This window comes from Hypanus sabinus, chromosome 2 (genome assembly GCF_030144855.1).
Source record: "Hypanus sabinus isolate sHypSab1 chromosome 2, sHypSab1.hap1, whole genome shotgun sequence".
In the NCBI taxonomy this organism is placed as follows: Eukaryota; Metazoa; Chordata; class Chondrichthyes; order Myliobatiformes; family Dasyatidae; genus Hypanus; species Hypanus sabinus.
Genome location: NC_082707.1, coordinates 28941223 through 28958704, shown reverse-complemented (window position 1 = coordinate 28958704; position 17482 = coordinate 28941223). Strand labels below are relative to the sequence as shown.

The following is a 17482-nucleotide window of genomic DNA, read 5'->3' as shown; positions in this document are numbered from 1 at the left end:
GGGGAGAGGGTATTGGTTGACTTTCAGTACTGGGTTGATGGTGACTTTAAAAATCACCACAGATCCTAACAGACTCAACTTTCTTGGCTACTGGTTCCACTGGCTCTGCTCAACCCTGGAAAGGATTCCTTCAGGCTCCATGTAATCTAGCTCACTGGCTACTTTATCATGAGTAGTATAAGAAATTCGGTGGGCTTTGTAAAATGGGTGTGGTATTTTCAGTTAATACTCTTTTACCCCTGATACGTTTGAGTTTTCCAATGCCATCCTTGAACGCCACTGTGGCATTATCCAGTACCTTTCTTAATTTCCTTTCAGTGGACTCTATTGCAGAGGATGTGGCATGCAAATGGTGGATGGATCTCTAATCAAGTTGTAGTTGTCTCAGGCAATCATGGCTCCTCAATGCTGGTCCTCCAGTTTTTAGCACATAGAAGTCAAATGTGGCTTGTTCGTTGTTGTATTTCACTGTTACAATGTCAATCCCACAGGAGTTATCTTTTCTCCCATACAAGTTCTTGGTTGGATATCTACAGGCTTCATCTTTGAAACACCATTCAAACTCATTTTGTGAAATGACTGAAACAGCCAAGCCAGTGTCCAACTCCATTTTCGTTAATTTGCCATTCAGTTCTGGTGCAAGCCATATTGCTTGTCTGTTGTTAGATTTCACATTGTAAAGCTCAAGGCTACCCAGTCCTTCATCACTTCCATCATTATCAGATTTTTCATCAACATCATGCAAATTAGTGCTTTTTGAGACTTCAACTTGACTTTTTAGCCTTTTCTCTTCCTGGTGCAAACCATTTACTTTTGTCTGCCCGACATGCTCTTCATATGTATCCTACTTCGTTTCATTTTCTGCAAGTTTCTCCTTTAAACCTGCATTGGTCTGGTGCCTGTGAACCCCTGCCACAACAGTAACCCATTTTTTTCAACCAGCAAGGTGTCTGTTTAGACATTGCAATTTTGTTCACATTCACTTTTATTCCTGACTCATTTATGTCTCTGGCTGCGTCTCCTATTGATACTACGATTCAACTGCTCTTTTAAATGTGAGTTGTGCTTCAGTTAGGAGCACTTTGTGAAAGCTTTTTTTGTAACGTTCCACAAACTAAACAATCTCTCAGTACATCATTAAGCCAATCAATGAAATCACAATACTCTATTTCTTCACATCAGTCACACACTGAAATGGACGCCCCTTCCTTTCGATTCCGCTTATCAAACCTAAAGTGTTCTGCAATCAACAGTGCCTTTGGTTTGAAGTATTCCTGCATTACTTTCACACTATCAGCATTTTGGTTGGTTTGGTTGGAGCAGCCAAACTTTATGTTTTTCCACCTATCACACTCAGCAAAAGTGGCATTCACTTGTCACTGGCAATTTCATTCACTTAATAATACTGCTCAATTCATTCAGTGTTTAATATCCAGTTATGTTCTATAATCAAACACAATGATCTTTCCAATGTAGCCAGCCATTTATGCTTTATTTACTGATCTATTATCTTCCCTGTTATTCACTGTTGATGAACCCATGAAATTCATCCGTTTTCTGCCCCTTTTTTATTTAACTCAACCAGCTTTCCACTTCAAAAGACGCATGCAATGTACTCTTTTTTTTAAACTCAAACATCTCTCACCCCTTCTGAAGAAATAAAAACATGCTATGCTTCAACAGGTAGGTAGTCGTCTTGGGTGTGTTTTAAAACTTATTCGTCACCACTGTTACATTTTATACCTCCAAGACATAAAACTAATAACACAAAGAAAAGCACAGATCCTGGGATAACGGGTCTTCTTCATTCTTACTTTAGTGAGTTACTCACATATGACATGGTGGCATAGTGACATAATGACAGATGCTATTCACATACCTTTTACATATAACCCATAAAAAATTATGCAAACAAAGAATGCTTAATCAAATATATTTACAATATTACTGAAATATTAAATACACAGTAGTGTTAGTTGGTGATACAATGTGGACCTTTAAGATTCTTAGATAGGCACATGTCTGGAAGAAAAGTCGAGGATTATGGCGTTTGTAAGGGGAAAGTTTAGATTACCATAGAATAGTTTTATATAGATCAGCACAACCTCCTGTAGCTAATAAAGTGAGCACTGAGTTCATGGTTCTCTCCAGCTATAGCCCATCCACTTCAAGGTTGAACATGTTGTGCATCCAGAACTAATCTTCTGCACACTACTATCGTAATGCATGGTTATTTATTTGAGTTACTCTCGCCTTCCTGTCAGCTTGAACCAGTCTGGCCATTCTCTGACCTCTCTCACTGACAAGGCAGTTTCACCCACAGAGCTGCCAGTCACACAAAGTTTTTGTTTGTTTTTCACACACCATCCTCTGTAAACTCTGGAGACAGTTGTGTGCCAAGAACCCAGGAGATCATCCATTTTTAAGATGTTCAAACCGCCCCATCTGGCCCCAAAAATCATTCCACAGTCAAAGTCTAGTCATGTCACTTTTATTGTCATTTCGACCATAACTACTATGAACAGTACATAGTAAAGTCACTCAGGCCACATTTCTTTCCCATTCTGATGTTTGGTAAGAACAACAATTGACCATGCTTGTTAAAAAAAAAATTATTGAATTTTCAAATAGGTTACAGAAGGAAAAAAACATTATCAACCCTTCCCCCCTCCCCTGACATATCCCTATAGAGAGAGAGAGAGAGAGGGAGGGAGGGAGGGAGGGAAGGAAGGAAGGAAGGAAGGAAGGAAGGAAGGAAGGAAGGAAGGAAGGAAGGAAGGAAGGAAGGAAGGAAGGAAGGAAGGAAGGAAGGAAGGAAGGAAGGAAGGAAGGAAGGAAGGAAGGAAGGAAGGAAGGAAGGAAGGAAGGAAGGAAGGAAGGAAGGAAAGAAAGAAAGCCTGGATATCAGAAGATCCCCACATGCTCCATGGAGTTCATAATAGCTTTAATATGTATATTTATTTCTTTCCCCAGATAACCAATAATTTTACCTTCGGAGCAACTATATATTTAATCCTGTCTTTTGTAAATAAGGGCGCCAAATTTTCAGAAATATTTCATATTTATCTCTTAAATTATAAGTAATTTTTTCAAGTGGAATGCAGCTAAAAATTTAATTCTTCCAACGATCTATACTTAAGTATGAATCCGATTTCCAAGTAACTGCAATAGCCTTTTTGGCTACTGCCAATGCAATTTTTATGAATTCTTTCTGATATTTATTCAATTTGGATTTTGATTTTATCCCTTCAATATCGCCTAGTAAAAATAATATTGGATTATGTGGAAGTTGTATTCCAATAATTTGTTCCAGTAAAACTCTTAAATTTGTCCAAAAAGGTTGAATTTTAGAACAAGACCAAGTAGAGTGTAAAAAAGTACCAATTTCTTGATTACATCAAAAACATTGATCAGATAAACTTGAGTTTAATCTATTTATTTTTTGTGGTGTAATATATATTTGATGTAAAAAGTTATATTGTACTAATCTTAGTCGAACATTTATTTGTCATACTGTCAAGACATAATCTTGACCAACTTGTTTCATCAATTTTAATATTCAAATCAGTTTCCCATTTTTGTCTTGACTTATGAATTCCTTGTTTAATTGCCTGTTTTTGAATCAAATTATACACACCAGAAATAATTTTTTTAATTTTTCCTTTATGAATTAAAGTTTCTGTTTCATTAGGTTTCAGCAATAACATTGTTTGACCCAGTTTATCTCTTAAATAAGCCCTTAATTGGAAATAACAGAAAAGAGTGTTATTTGATATTTTATATTTATTCTTTAATTGGTCAAATGACATTAATATACCTCCTTCAAAACAGTCTCCTATATATCTAATCCCTTTGTGAAACCAGTTATATAAAAGTTGATTATCCATTGTAAAAGGGATGAGTTTATTTTGAATTAAAGGTCTCTTTGCTAATAAAGATTTCTTTATCTCATCATCAACATTTATCTTATTCCATAAATCAATCAAATGTTTTAGTATAGGAGATTCTTTCTTTTCCCGTATCCATTTAGATTCCCATTTATATATAAAATCTTCTGGTATATTTTCTCCTATTTTGTCAAATTCTATTCTAATCCATGCCAGTTTATCTTCATCAAAAAAAATGCAATAAATCTAAGTTGATTTGCTTTGTAATAATTCTTAAAATTTGGAAGTTGTAACCCTCCTAGGTCCAAATTTCCATGTCAATTTTTCCAACGATATTCTTGACATCTTACCTTTCCAAAGGAATTTCCTCACACATTTATTTAACTCTTGAAAAAATTTCTGCGGTAATTGTATTGGTAATGTTTGAAATAAATATTGTAATCTAGGGAATATATTCATTTTTACAGCATTGACTCTACCTATTAATGTTATTGGTAACATCATTCATTTATCAAGATCTTCTTGAATTTTTTTCAATAATGGCAAATAATTTAATTTATATAAATTCTTTATATCATTATCAACTCTTATACCTAAATACTTTATACCATTTATCAGCCATTTAAATTGAGTTATTAATCAACATTGACTATAATCTCCTTTAGTAAGGGGTAGAATTTCACTTTTATCCCAATTTATTTTGTACCCTGGTATTTTCCCATATTCTTCCAATCTAGAAGATAATTTATGCAACGAATGTAATGGGTTAGTTAGATAAATGAGAACATCATCAGCAAATAAGTTAATCTTATATTCCTCCTGATTAACTCTGAAACGCATAATATCTGAGTCAGTTCTAATTAATTCAGCTAATGGTTCTATCTCCAACACAAATAAAGCAGGTGATAATGGACAACCTTGTCTAGTTGACCTTGTTAACTGAAATGATGTTGAAATTTGGCCATTTGTCACCACTTCAGCTTTGGGGTTAGTATTTAAGGTTTTAATCCATTTTATAAAAGATACTCCTAATCCATATTTTCTCAATACCTTAAATAAAAAATCTCATTCCAATCTATCAAATGATTTTTCTGCATCCAAAGCAACTGCCACACTCTTTTCTTCCCTCTTTTGTGCCAAATGAATTATGCTAAGTAACCAAGTTACATTATCTGCCGATTGTCTATTTTTAATAAATCCTGTTTGGTCCATGTGTGTTAATTTTGGTAAGTATTTAGATAATCTATTAGATAAAATCTTTGCTGTTATTTTATAGTCCGCGTTCAACAAAGAAATAGGTCTATATGATGTTGGCTTTAAAAGATCTCTGTCTTTTTTAGACAATACTATTAAAATAGCTGTCGAAAAAGATTCTGGAAGTTTATGTGTTCTTTCCGCTTGGTATATTAGCTCCATAAAAGGAGGAATTAATAAATCTTTAAACTTTTTGTAAAATTCAGGCGGAAAACCATCTTCTCCTGGAGATTTATTACTCTGAAGTGATCCTAAAGCTTCATCGACCTCTTTTAATGTAAAAGGCACATCTAATCCCTTCTGTTCTTCAGAATTCAATTTTGGGAGAGTTATTTGTGATAAAAACCTTTCTATCTCAACAATATCATTTTGTGATTCTGATTGATACAATTCAGGATAAAAAATTTTTAAAGTTTCATTGATTTCTAAAGGTTTATAAGTAATTTTATTTGTACTTGTTCTAATTGCATTTATCGTTTTGGAACTCTGGTCTTTTTTTAACTGCCAAGCAAGAATCTTGTGTGATCTTTCACCTAGTTCATAATAGTTCATAATAGATGCTGCCTAGCCTGCTGCATTCCCTCCAACCTTCAACTCTCTGAGGCAGAGCGCTCTGTCCTCATTAAGGGCCTCACCTTTGTCCCCCTTCGCCCACACCTCAGCGAGTTCCGCGTACACCATGACGCTGAACTCTTCTTCCGCCGACTCCGCCTCCGAGCTTACTTCTTTGACAAGGACTCTCCTACACCCACCGATGACCCCTTCTCCTGTCTTCAACCCTCCTCCTCTTCATGGACACCCCCCTCTGGTCTTCTACCTGCTCTGGATCTCTTTATTGCTAATTGCCGATGGGACATCAAACGTCTTGACTTCACCACACCCTGTTCCAATTCCAACCTCTCTCCTTCCGAACGCTCTGCTCTCCGCTCCCTCTGCACCAATCCCAACCTCACTATGAAACCGGCTGATAAGGGGGGGAGCTGTTGTAGTCTGGCATACTGACCTCTACCTGGCCAAGGCACAGCGACAACTCTCTGATACTTCCTCTTATTTACCCCTTGATCATGACCCCCACTAAGCAGCACCAGGCCATTGTCTCCTATACCATCACCAACCTTATCAGTTCTGGGATCTCCCATCCACTGCCACCAACCTCATAGTTCCCACACCCCGCACTTCCCGTTTCTACCTCCTACCCAAGATCCACAAACCTATGTTTGTGACACTTCTCATGCTTTGAATTTTTTCAATGATTTTAAGTTCCCTAGGCCCCCTCCGTCTTATTTTCACCATGGACGTCCAGTCCCTATATACCTCCATCCCCCACCGAGATGGTCTCGAAGCTCTTCGGTTTTTTTTGGATTCCAGACCGAACCAAATCCCCTCTACCACCACTCTCCTCCGTCTAGCGGAATTAGTTCTTACTCTCAATAATTTCTCCTTTGGCTCCTCCCACTTCCTCCAAACCAAGGGTGTAGCCATGGGCACCCGTATGGGTCCCAGTTATGCCTGCCTTTTTGTTGGCTTTGTGGAACAGTCCACGTTCTAAGGCTATACCGGTATCCATCCCCCTCTTTTCCTTCGCTACATCGACGACTGCATTGGCGCTGCCTCTTGCACGCATGCTGAGCTTGTCAACTTCATTAACTTTGCCTCCAACTTTCACCCTGCCCTCAAATTTACCTGGTCCATTTCTGACACCTCCCTCCCCTTTCTTGATCTTACTGTCTCCATCTCTGGAGATGGCCTATCTACTGATATCTACTGTAAGCCTACAGATTCTCACAGCTACCTGGACTATTCCTCTTCCCACCCTGTCTCTTGCAAAAATGTTATCCCCTTCTCACAATTCCTCCATCTCCGCCGCATCTGCTCTCAGGATGAGGCTTTTCTTTCCAGGATGAAGGAGATGTCTTCCTTTTTTAAACAAAGGGGCTTCCCTTCGTTCACCATCAACTCTGCTCTCAAACGCATCTCTCCCATTTCCCGCACATCTGCCCTCACCCCATCCACCCGCCACCCTACTTGGGATAGGGTTCCCCTTGTCTTTACCTACCACCCCACCAGCCTCCAGGTCCAACGTATAATACTCTGTAACTTCCGCCACCTCCAACGGGATCCCACTACCAAACACATTTTCCCTCCCCCCTTCTTTCTGCTTTTCGCAGGGATCGCTCCCTACGCGACTCCCTTGTCCACTCGTCCACATCCCTTCCCACCGATCTCCCTCCTGGCACTTATCCTTGTAAACGGAACAAGTGCTACACCTGCCCTCACACTTCCTCCCTCACCACCATTCAGGGCCCCAGACAGTCCTTCCATGTGAGGCGACACTTCACTTGTGAGTTGGCTGGTGTGGTATACTGCGTCTGGTGCTCCTGGTGTGGCCTTTTATATATTGGCGAGACCCGACGCAGACTAGGAGACCATTTCGCGGAACACCTACGCTCAGTCCGCCAGAAAAAGCAGGATCTCCCAGTGGCCACACATTTTAATTCCATGTCCCATTCCCATTCTGTTATGTCTATCCATGGCCTCCTCTATTGTCAAAATGAATCCAAACTCAGGTTGGAGGAACAGCACCTTATATACCGGCTGGGTAGCCTCCAACCTGATTGCATGAACATTGACTTCTCTAACTTCCGTTAATGCCCCTCCTCCCCTTCTTACCCCATCCCTGACATATTTAGTTGTTTGCCTGTTCTCCATCTCCCTCTGGTGCTCCCCCCCCCCTTTCTTTCTCTGAGGCCTCCCGTCCCATGATCCTTTCCCTTCTCCAGCTCTGTATCACTTTCGCCAATCAGCTTTCTGGCTCCCAGCTTCATCCCACCCCCTCCGGTCTTCTCCTATCATTTCGCATTTCCCCCTCCCCCAACTATTTTCAAATCTCTTACTATCTTTCCTTTTGGTTAGTCCTGACGAAGGGTCTCGGCCTGAAATGTTGACAGCGCTTCTCCCTATAGATGCTGCCTAGCCTGCTGTGTTCTACCAGCACTTTGTATGTGTTGTTGTTCATAATATCTCTGTTTAGTTCTCATAATTGCTTTTTCTGTTTGATATGTCTGAAGTGTATTATATTGTAGCTTCTTATTAACAAGTTGTCTTTGTTTTTCTTCTGTCTTATATCTTTGAGATTATTTTTCTAATTTTGTAATCTCTTTTTTCAATTGAGATATTTCTACCATATATTCCTTCTTAATTTTAGAAGTATAACTTATTATCTGGCCTCTCAAATATGCCTTCATCGCTTCCCATAATATAAATTTATCATCAACTGAATGTGAGTTTGTATCTAAAAAAAAAACTTAATCTGTTTTTTCATAAAAATCACAAAAATCGTGACGTTTTAATAATATTGAATTAAATCTCCATCTGTAAATCGATTCCTCCTTATCCATCAATATCATTGTCATTATCAAGGGGGAATGATCTGACAATATTCTTGCTTTATATTCCATATTTTTCACTTTGTCCTGAGTATTCGCTGATAGTAAGAAAAAATCTATCCTTGAATAAGTTTTATGTCTATTTGAATAAAATGAATAATCTCTTTCCCTTGGGTTAATTCTTCTCCATATATCAATCAAATTTAAATCTTTCGTCAGTGATAAAGTTAATTTTGCTACTTTTGGTTTTGTAACAACCTTTGTTGACCTATCTAAAACTGGGTCTAGACAAAAGTTAACATCTCCACCTATTAATATTTTATTGTGTGCGTCAGCCAAATTCAAAAAAGCCTCTTGTATAAATTTTACATTGTTTTCATTTGGTGCATAAATATTCATAAGAGTCCATAGTTCTGAAAAGATTTGACAATGTATAATGACATATCTTCCCGCAGAATCAATTAATACATTTTGTATTTTAATTGGTAAAGTTTTGTTGACTAAAATTGCAACTCCCCTCGCTTTTGAATTAAATGAAGCTGCTATAACATTTCCGACCCAATCTCTCTTTAATTTCTGATGTTCTATCTCTGTTAAATGTGTTTCTTGTATAAAAGCTATATCTATTTTCATTTTCTTAATGTATGTTAAAATTCTTTTTCTTTTCACCGGTCCATTAAACCCATTAACATTAAAACTTTAAAAATTCAGTAAATTAGTCATTATTTTTAACGGGGTTACTCCAGTCTATAATAATACATAATATTTCAACTCTCATAGTACCTTGGGGAATTATTTTTAAATTCTCCATGTTGCTATGTGTCTCTCCTCCGATCATCCAGGCAAAGAAAGAAAGATAAAAGGAAAATAGATTATAAAGAAAAAAAACCCTGCTAATGTTGTGAATGAAAAAAAAACACAATTACCCCCGTCCATTGTGCGGGTCATGGCAAATGCCATGATTACGCACATGAATCTCGTGGCGATCGATCCGAAGTTCCCCCAGCAACCCCGTAACATGAAAAAAATACATATAAGAAAAAAAAATCACTACTCTCGATTAATATTTCTCAAATTTTTACCTTTCTCCCCGTATCATATAATTAAAAGTATATTTAAATACTCTTCTGTCCTTAATGTCCATCAACTCACTTCAGTGTCCCCGTCTTCATCTTTAATCTGTTTCACTTTTAAATCTTTACTGTGCCTAGTGAATATTTGGGAGTTCTTGTGCAAACTCCTCTGCATCCCGATGATCAGTAAAAAATCTTTTCCCGTCATCCAAAAAAATGATCAGTGTTGCCGAGTGGCGCAATATAAATTTATAACCCTTTTCCCATAAAACTTTTCGCTGGGTTAAATTCCTTCTTTCTCTTCAAAAAGTCATAACTTATATCAGGATAGAAAAGAACTGCTTTCCCTTCTATCATCAATGGCTCATTTCTCTTTCTGGCACATTGGGCAGCCGCCTTCAGGATCTTTTCTTTATCTTGATATCTTAAGCATTTTATCAAGATTGGTCGTGGGTTTTGATCAGGTTAGGGTTTTGATCTGTGGACCCTTTCAATTTCAATCAACTGGGTTCCTTCTTCCATTTCCAAATTTTCCGGGATCCATTTTTGAAAAAAATTTACTGAATCCTCTCCTTCTATCCCTTCTTTAAGAGTAACAATTTTAATATTATTTAATCGACTAAAATTTTCAAGCATGTCTATTTTTTCCAACAGTCGTTTTCTTTCTTATGTCTAAGCAAGAATATTATCTTCCATTTTATTCACTCTCTCAATAGTGTCTCCCATTATTTCTTCCAGCTTTTTAACTTTCTTGTCCATTTTCTCCTGTTTTTTCACCATTTTATCAAACATAGCCATATTGTTAATATCTTCTTTTATTACTTTTAATGTTTTTAATTCTTTTAATTCATGCACTATTTGCGCCAAAGCTTCTCTTATGTCTCCAGAATATCTTCCACCTCCAACCTCTTCCTGTTGTTCTTCTTTTATCTCCTCATCTTCATCAGTATGTTCCAGAGAATCCGAATCCACCTCGGGTTCATTTTCACTTCCACTTCCAGTCGTAGCTGGGATTTGTAGTTCAAATTGCTCATGTTTGCACATGCCCTTTCCTGCGCGCACACACAGTTCCTGTTGTTCCTTCCTGGAGACTGTTGATGTTGCGGCTGATTCCTGTTCTATACCGCCGGAGGTAAGATGCACTTGAGTTCGAAGCTTCTTCATGGTGGCCGGCTCAGCTTGTACTATCTTCAAAGTAGAAGTTTTCTTCTTTGTCTGCTTAGGAGGCATATCTAAGGAAAATCCTGAGTAGCTTAGACGTAGTTTTCAGAAAATATCTACTAACTTTTCTTCACTTAAACATTAATTTATTAGTTTTATTTTTACGGGAGAGCTGGATTTCCACGTCTCGATCCTACGTCATCACGTGACATCCCCCGACCATGCTTTTATGCATTGAGTTGATGCCACATGATTGGCTAATAAGTTATTTCCATTAATGAGCAGGCCTATGACTCCCAACAGTGGATTCTGAACCAATCCTTGAGGCACACTTCTGGTCCGGATCTCAAATCTGAGAAACAACCCTCCACTAAACAACCTCTACCTCTGAAACTTTACAACAAGTGACATTCTAAAGTAATAAAAATGTAGTCAGCTTTGTAAACAAAAATATTACAAGACTTACATTTCTGTGGCATCCTATTAAATGCGATCAAAATTAGCATTTTGATCAATTTCAAAAGATCAATTTCAGATTTTAAGTAATTGATAAGCCTAAGATCAGAGACCAGGAACCTGGCGTACTTCTCAATTGTACAAAGGCTACTGGCATATCATGGATTTGCAGTAATGGCAGTGGGGAGAAAAAGTGAAAATGAGCAAATCAGAAAGCAACCAGACAGCGTGGGGCGAAATCAGAGAGCAGGAAGTTTTTATTTCTTTTCGGATGAATGATCGATTTGATTTGCTATGTGTAGGCAACCTACTCCCAAATGGTCAAAATAAGCCTAATAACTGGTTCTAACAATACTGATTAAGTTGATAAAAATCGAAGCGTTGTTAATTTAATCTAAACTGGAAACTCCCACGCACCCAGATACAAAAGTGAAGTAAATTCAGATAATAATTTCCCTATCCTGCACAAGGCAACTGCAGGTGGGAAGCAGAGGGAAAAAAAAGAACTAACATTTCCTAGCAATTTTTTTCATGGTGACAATGAAGACCCAGAGCATAAGTTAGTTTCCCACCTTAGTTGGATTTCCCAAGGGATGGGGAATGGAAGACATCCCAAAGGATGGTCAAATAATAACTTACAGTACAGCACCAGAACAGGCCCATCGGCAATGTTGTACTGAGTCAATTACATTAGTAACCAAATGGCTAACTAGACCAACCTCTTCTGCCTAGGCTATGTCTACATCCGAGAAAATCTGCAGATGCTGGAAACTCAAGTAACACACATAAAATGCTGGTGGAACACAGCAGGCCAGGCAGCATCTATAGCAAGGAGCATTGTCGACGTCCTCTTAGCTTCACCCCTCCCCCTACATTCTTCTCCTATCATTTTGCATTTCCCCCTCCCCCTCCTACTTTCAAATCTCTTACTATCTTTCCTTTCAGTTAGTCCTGACGAAGGGTCTCGGCCCAAAACGTCGACAGTGCTCCTTCCTATAGATGCTGCCTGGCCTGCTGCGTTCCACCAGCATTTTGTGTGTGTTGCTATGTCTATATCCTTCCACTTTCCATACACTCATGTGCCAATATAAATGTCTCTGGAAAAATTATCTGGTGAACCTTTAAAGAACAGAAAAAAAAGTCACATTTAGACAGACAGTTTTGCTACCTGAAAGGCATTAAAATCCATTCAACCTCTCCACTATGGAGGTTCCTGCACAGCTAAGTTTGGTTTAATATGAATTACACAAGTCAAGATCAAAGAAAGTTGAATTGTGGCCTCAGCTGAACACGGTTGGAAATTTAATTCAGGAAGTTGCACTTTAACAATTAGCTGTTGCATAAGATGCTGCCACAAGATTTCATACAAGGAACACCATCATAACTGCTGAGAAAACCTCATCATACTACTTGGCCTTCAGCCACATAAGACATCCAGGAAGACAATCAATAATTATCTTGATACATCTACAGCTGACTATTGCAGAGATATATCGTTACTCACATGTTTTGCCATTGTACCTGCACCAAGCAAGGTGCGCTGGATCCAAAATTCTCCAAGGCCCTCAACCACGAACAGAAAATTGCACTTTAGCACGTGACTTCTTCTACAGCACGATAGTATCCTGTTGAAAACAAGGTTCTCTTTTAATAACCAGTGCAACAGAGAGTAACAAGTGAATAGTTTTGCATAGGTTTAGCTGATGGTACAATTAGCGTGCCACGAAACACAATTACCCAAGATGTGGTCAGTCTTCTAGACTGAAAAATAAAGAAATGATTGGTAGAGAGATGAAGTGATTCAGAAAGGAACTTCTGTAGGTAGCTAAAGTTATGGCTGTCGATAAGTCACTAGAAATAAAATGCATACAATGTAATATAGAGAATGTAGCATTTGTGTCATTACTATTTAGAGCGCAAGATATAAGATATAAGATCACTAAAGCACAAGAGGTCTGAATGTTCCATGTGACAAGTTGAGGTTAGTAAAGGCTAAGCTTCTTGGAGAGAGAAAATTGTCACCCGCGAACAAAGTTTTTTCTACTGATAAAAGAACATTAAATACACTAGACAACAAAGATTTTGCTTCCTGAATACACCTTTGCATACACCTTATGGATTTTGGGCTGCTGATCATGAAAATCACCATGATGCTTCCCCATCATGCACCATTTTTTAAAAATTGCCTATATTTGTAATTTCAATTCATAATTCAAGTCAGAGTAACTGATGCCAAGATTAAGGAAAGTATTTCTGTTGGTCCACAAATCAAATAGGTCATCAATGACAGGCAATTTGAAGAACTTCCAGTAAGACTGGAGAAAATCGCATGGAAGGCAATTAAAGATGTTGAAAATTTTCTTGGCAACCACAGAGCACCAAACTACCTGCAGTTGGTTGACAACATGCTTCAAGCATAAAAAAAACCATGAGGTCCAACATGTCACTAAAGATTCATTTTCTACATTCCAGTTAGATTTCTTCCCTGCAAATCCTGACGCTGTCAGTGACGAGCATGGTGAAAGGTTCCACCAGGACATTCCAATCATGCAGAAACCATACCACGGCAACTGGAATCCATCAGTGCTGGCTGGTTATTGCTGGACACTTAAATGAGAAGCCTCAGACACTAAGTACAAATAAAAACTATCAACAAAACATTTTAAACTTAGTTGAACTATTGCAAAGCGCCAGCACCATTATGCAATTAAATGCATTATGTTCAATAAGAGTTAATTTCTTGTTTACCCAAAATTCCTACTTGATACCAGCAGTCTGATACTATATTTGTGTTCAGCTCCAAGCAGTCTACCATAAGTAAATATTTCTGAGGAAGCAGCGCTTCTGAAAAAATTTGTGGTCCAGTGATTAGCTCAACAACAGGCGTCCCCAGCTGGAAGTCAGTTTTGTTGAACCCCAGTGATTATATATCGAGGCTGGGACACTTCTTTCCATGCCCACTCAAATATTATAACCATTTACGACTGACCCTGGCAGTGTTTTCACTTTGGGCTTTTGATAGCCAGTTATGACATTCTTTGATATGCGTTTTTAATGGAGACCAATAGAAAGCCTTTGAAATTAATAGACACCAGTGAACTGAACATGGGTTAGTAGCATCTTCACCACTAATCCTCCAAGAGGGCCACAACCTTGTCGTTGGGTTTGGAGGCTCGTGTGCCTCAATGACCCAGAGAGCTGTGTTGGTTGGAGACAGGGCTTTATGCTTTGGCTCGTGGTAGGGTCACCCATGCCAAAAAGGTCAAAGGGTAAAGGACAGGCCAAAAGTGGTCCAGTAGTCCTCCAGGTTCAGAGGTTCAGCTCAGCTCAGAGTCAACAACCCCTGACTAATAAAACAATTTTTAATCTATTTATTTATTTTTACAGAAATAGCAATGAAGAATCCTTCTACAACTGAAAGAGATTGGCTCCATCTTAGGTACTACCCTACAAAGTACCCAAGACATCTTCAAGGAGCGGTGTGTCAGAAAGGCGGCATCAGTTAGTAAGGACCTCCAGCACCCAGGGCATGCCTTTTTCTCACTGCTACCATCAGGTAGGAGGTACAGAAGCCTAAAGGCACACACTCAGCGATTCAGGAACAGCTTCTTCCCCTCTGCCATCTGATCGTTTAATGGACATTGAACCACTGGAAACTAAAGCAACACACACAGAATGCCGGTGGAACGCAACAGGCCAGGCAGCATCTATAGGGAGAAGCGCTGTCGACGTTTCGGGCCGAGACCCTTCGTCAGGACCACTGGACACTACCTCACTTTTATTAATATACAGTATTTCTGCTTTTTGCTCAATTTTTAATCTATTCAATATACGTATACTGTAATTGATTTACTTATTATTATTTTATTTCATTTATCATTTTTTTCTATATTATGTATTGCATTGAACTGCTGCTGCTAAGCTGACAAATTTCATCTCAGATGCTGGTGATAATAAACCTTATTCTGATTCCCGAGTCTCCACCCAGGATTTGCATGACTGACAATAATAAAAACCGAGAGGAAGCCACTGATACGACAAAGGAAGCCCTGAACACTTCCAGAGATGGTGGACCTTCATTGCTGCCCTAAATACCACAGCATAACAGGCAGGAAGTAAGTCACTAATGAAGATGATGGCATTCATGAAGTTGAAGAGCAGCAACGACACACGCATCTCCATTATCTTTCTCTGCACACACACCTTTCAATTGGAATTGGGATTTGATCTCCATGCTGTGTCTCTTGACTGTTTTCTTTGGGTACCATAGTACTTAGCATTTGCTTTACACAAGAATGTATTTCAGACTAGCTTGAAAGATAGTTCCTGAACTGGCCTGAAAGGATCTCTCTGCATTGAAGCTCCAGACCACACAGAAAGTGCTGTTCTGGTTACTGAGGGAAATCAGCATGTCAGAACATGGCAGGATCTGGTTTCAGTATCGCCTCAGTAGTAAAACAGGATTCCTTTGTACGTAGCAATGATTGGTGTGGACTGCAAATATGAATACCTGCATCATATTTATCTTGAATCCATTTCCTGAAACATTTATGTACTTGGACAACCCACTCATTCAATTTGTAGAATATCATGCAAATTCCTTTCCTAACAACCTTGATTTGGCTCCAATTTTCAATACAATAGAAATTGTCAGAACTTTGCATATCTGGGGCTTCAGAAAAATGGTAGAAAGACAGAAGAAATTATCTTTAAATGCAATAGTACCATTATTCCTTTGTGCACCGTAGCTCATATTCCATGTAATCTGTGACCAATTGTAATTTATCAATACATGAAATATTTCCACAGCAAATATCTCTAAAATTTATAAAATTGTTTAAAACATTCAGTAATTACCCCTAATTAGTTAGGTTTATCTGTTAATTAGTGCATCTGTTTGAATTTTAGATTTCATATACTAATCCATTAGTGTTTAGAGTCCTACCAAAAATAAAAGCTACTGAAAGCAAGTTTACTGTCGACCACCAGGAGAGACTGTAAACGTGTTTATTTATTTATTTATTGAGATAAAGCATGGAGTAGGCCCTTCCAGCCCTTTAAGACATGCTGCCCAGGAACCCCTGATTTAACCCTAGCCCAATGACTGGAAAATTTGTAATGGCCAATTAACCTACCGATCGGTAGATCTCTGGACTTTGGGAAGAAACTGGAGCACCCAGAGGAAACTCACACGGTCACAGGGGAAGTGTACAAACTCCTTACAGACAGTGGCGGGAATTGAACCTGGGTCACTGGTACTGTAAAGCGTTGTGCTAACCTCTACAGTAGTTGAGTTGCTGCCTTTGCTTTGGGGGAGGGGGAGGTGACTGGAGGGATGGTGGCTGACAAAGAGAGAGAGGTGGTGGTCCGAAACCAAATACAAAACCCTCATTAATGAATGTAACAACAAATTGGAGATTAATTTGTTTCTATCAATCTCAGCCTCAGAACATTAATAATCAAGCCACAGACATGGTCCTGAAGCTTAATGTATAATACATTTTGCTGTGCTGCTCTGCAGTACGTCGAACTTCACACAGAAAACAAAGCTCATGTTAAATGATACTGTACTGGGCATTATTCAATGTTGAGTGCACAAACGCCATGTATTCATTCACAGTGCTTTTGTTCTTATTACGATGAGCTATTAGCAAATAAAATGAGTTATTACCACTGACCCGGAAGATTTGATCTACAGCAGACAGCCCCAGAATTATGGCTATTCTCATAACCTCACGAGATGCTGGGAGCGATAGACAATCAACACCCATTTTTACCGAACAGCGCACACTGTGTAACCAAGGAACGTGAACTTTCTGACCTCACCATCTGCCATTATCTTTCCCGAATCCAAAAGAGAGGGGGGAAAAATGAGCAGATGGTCAATGAAGCTGGAATATGAGATCTGGCCTTGTGCAGGGAGTGGGTTCAACAGTGAATGTTGATTTACAAATCAATGATTCTAATACAAGGTCACATTATTAGTTTACATCAGCAGTCTTTAACGTGACATTTGCTGTACAGAAAGCAGTCCAACAAAAAGCCGATTAGAATTACCGGGCTGAAAATCTACAGGGGGTGCCGAGATCTCACTGCTGAGCACAAAGGAAATCTACTGGACTAGTACTGTACCCCCAATGACATCCTTTCACAATGACAGAAAGCTTGCAAACATCTGCAATTGACACTCTTATTCCATGCTTTCCTTTAAAAGAGTTTCAACAGAAGCCTAACTTTAGCCAGTAATCACATTTAGTTTATTTTT

At 38.7% G+C, this 17482-nt stretch overlaps 1 protein-coding gene across 8 annotated transcripts in view; it reads right to left on the bottom strand.

Annotated features, from left to right (window-relative positions):
- The window catches only part of LOC132407396 (transcription factor Dp-2-like), a 261808-nt gene that overhangs the window by 220599 nt on the left and 23727 nt on the right, over positions 1-17482 (bottom strand). For 7 of the 8 annotated variants that reach the window (XM_059993849.1, XM_059993859.1, XM_059993868.1 and 4 more), the window contains one exon: positions 12722-12842. In XM_059993849.1, coding sequence (XP_059849832.1) covers positions 12722-12733 — 12 coding nt within the window. In that variant the 5' untranslated portion in view covers positions 12734-12842. Of the gene's footprint in view, positions 1-9453; positions 9473-12721; positions 12843-17482 lie in introns of those variants that run through there. The other variant, XM_059993892.1, reaches the window with a different exon arrangement.